The sequence below is a fragment of the Sphaeramia orbicularis genome, chromosome 13, assembly GCF_902148855.1.
Source record: "Sphaeramia orbicularis chromosome 13, fSphaOr1.1, whole genome shotgun sequence".
NCBI lineage: Eukaryota > Metazoa > Chordata > Actinopteri > Kurtiformes > Apogonidae > Sphaeramia > Sphaeramia orbicularis.
In genome coordinates, this window is record NC_043969.1 from 39846901 (window position 1) to 39849307 (window position 2407).

The window sequence follows — 2407 nt, forward strand, 5'->3', positions numbered from 1 at the left end:
AAACTTAAAGATTCCGCTGTCATTTCTTTCATGCTCACACTGACCTCTGGTGTGCTGGGATTGTTCGTTTCTTATTCTTAAGTCTTTTGCTCTTAAGAAGCCGGTAACGCTGTGATTTATATTACCCCTCCCACAACCTGAGGCAGTTTCCCAGCCTGAAAATCATTTCTTACCTCCTGCCTGTCAACGCTGAGCCGACTCAACCATTCGCAGAAACACTGTCGCTGCGGTGGATACGTTACAGCACATCAAGGCCCTGTCATTTGGGTGCAAAGTGCGCAGTCCTTTAGATGTGAATCGTGATGGTTTGAGGTGATTATAACACACGGACTAATCAGAGTTCAGGCTCGTGTCGGCGCTACATTAGAGCCCCAGTCGAGGCTTAGTATCTGTGTGGAGTTATCAGTGAGCTGGTTAAATGGGACATCCTCCTGTCCTTTACCTTTTGTCTCTTTGTTACAGTGACACAGTGAGGGCAAAGGTGGCAGTTGTTTTTCAAGGAAAATATGATGGTAGAACTGATAATAGTGGTGATAGAAACACAGTCATTGTTTGCTCTTATCATCCATCATGAACAGTGATATTTTTTGTCATTTGGACGATGTTTCACAGATACAAACAGTATTTTGTTTACATGTTATTTTGTATATTTTTAGCCTTATTTTTTTCCCATATTAAGCTTGAATGTGTAGCATGTTTTGTATTTCATGAACCAGTTTTCAAGCCATTTTACTGTTAAATAATGGTGGTCGATGTTGATATTTTTGCACCGTGGTCACATTTTGAAGTCTGTATTATATTTGCAATTATAGTTCCGCCACAACTAATTAGCACATTAATTTCTTTGTTAATTAGTTTTTGTGATTGCTGAATTGATTGTTTGGTGTATAAAATGTCAGAAAATGGTTAAAAATATCAGTCAGTGTTAACTCAGAAACCCAAGATAACATACTCAAATGTATTCAAATGATAGAACATGAGAAATTTCAGATGTTTTTCATTTAAAAAATGCTCACAATGATTACTCAGTTATCATAATAATTGATGCAAATGGTTTCCTGTGTATCGTTTTCTATTTTATACATTCATATTTCATGTTTTACTACATCTTTAACCCTGTAAAGCCTGAACCATTGAATAATTGACAGAAAATGGAGCAACTGGAGAAACTGGAGCCTTTATTGGTCCTTCTGAACAACCAAAAAAAATGTTTTTTCAAATATCAATTTCCATGTATGATTTTCAATTTTGTATCATATTTGATACATCAGGTCTTAATGCTTAAATATTGATGTTTTTGAACAAACAAAAACATAATATAACACAAACACATCTAAACATTTGGTAAAGTTCTGTCTCCTTCCTCATTAATGACGATCATGTAGTGTCACTGGAAAGGCCTCTGGTGAACGAATTCCTCCCCCTGCTGGATTTTAATAATAATAACAAATTTAATTCATAACGCAATTTTCATTCAGTGAATCTCAGAGTGCTAAAACTCAGAGTATTGCATATATCTAATTCTATACATCTGGTTTTTCAAGAAAAAAAAAACACTAATCATACAGAGGGCTTCAAAACTCGTGTCAAATATGATACGTTTGGCGTTGTAGGGTTAAATGAATATCTGTATATAGGTTGTAATTAAAAGCAGAGAAATTAACTAAGTCATAGTCTTTCCATGTGTTTATTTCAGATAAACTGAACAGAACATGTGCTGATATGTGATATGTATAATTATTGGATATGACATGACCTATATAAGGATATAAGTGTTTGAGATTAGGTTATGGATTCACATGTTTCCCGCTGCAAATGGTTTATTGAATGGCTACATGCATTGTGGGGTTCCTTCAGAGTCCAGGATCCCTCGGTCGCCCTCAGTAAATGTCTGCGGTTAAGGACGACATGTAGATGAGAGGTGACAGCGGTGTCAGGAGCTCTGTGAGCCACATGGCCATGGGTGATGTGATGTGACGGCTTGTCACTGCGATGTTGGTGACCTGTGGTACGTCTGCAGTGGCGTGGCCTAGCTGGTGCAGCAGTGATGCCTTGACAGAGTTGTCCCCCCACCTCCTCCTCCTCCCTCTACCCCCCACTCACACAACCAGTATTTGTTCTTGGTATCACTTCACCCCTGTACATCCAGCCTTGGAAATCTGAGGCAAAGGAAGCTCATCTGCTGTCATCGTACCTGACGGAGAGTGTACAGTAATGTCATGTAGGAGACCTTTTATGGTTTCAAGGTAAATGAAAGAAGAAGCTGTCAAAGTGCCAGAAAATAAGAGTGATAAATTACAGGTTCAGTATGTATGTGCTTGTGTTAACAAGAAGTGTGTGTTGGAGCAGGAACCATCACAGTTTTAAAGTCAAGCCCATGTGTACATGTGTTAAAACAGGGGGGTCA

General features: G+C 38.4%; 1 protein-coding gene across 1 annotated transcript in view; it reads left to right on the plus strand.

Annotated features, from left to right (window-relative positions):
* LOC115431155 (mastermind-like protein 2) overlaps positions 1-473 on the plus strand; it is a 130812-nt gene extending 130339 nt beyond the window's left edge. The window contains 1 exon segment of the mRNA XM_030151390.1: positions 463-473. Within this exon segment, the coding sequence (XP_030007250.1) occupies positions 463-473 (11 nt within the window).
* Positions 474-2407: the final 1934 nt, after the last annotated feature.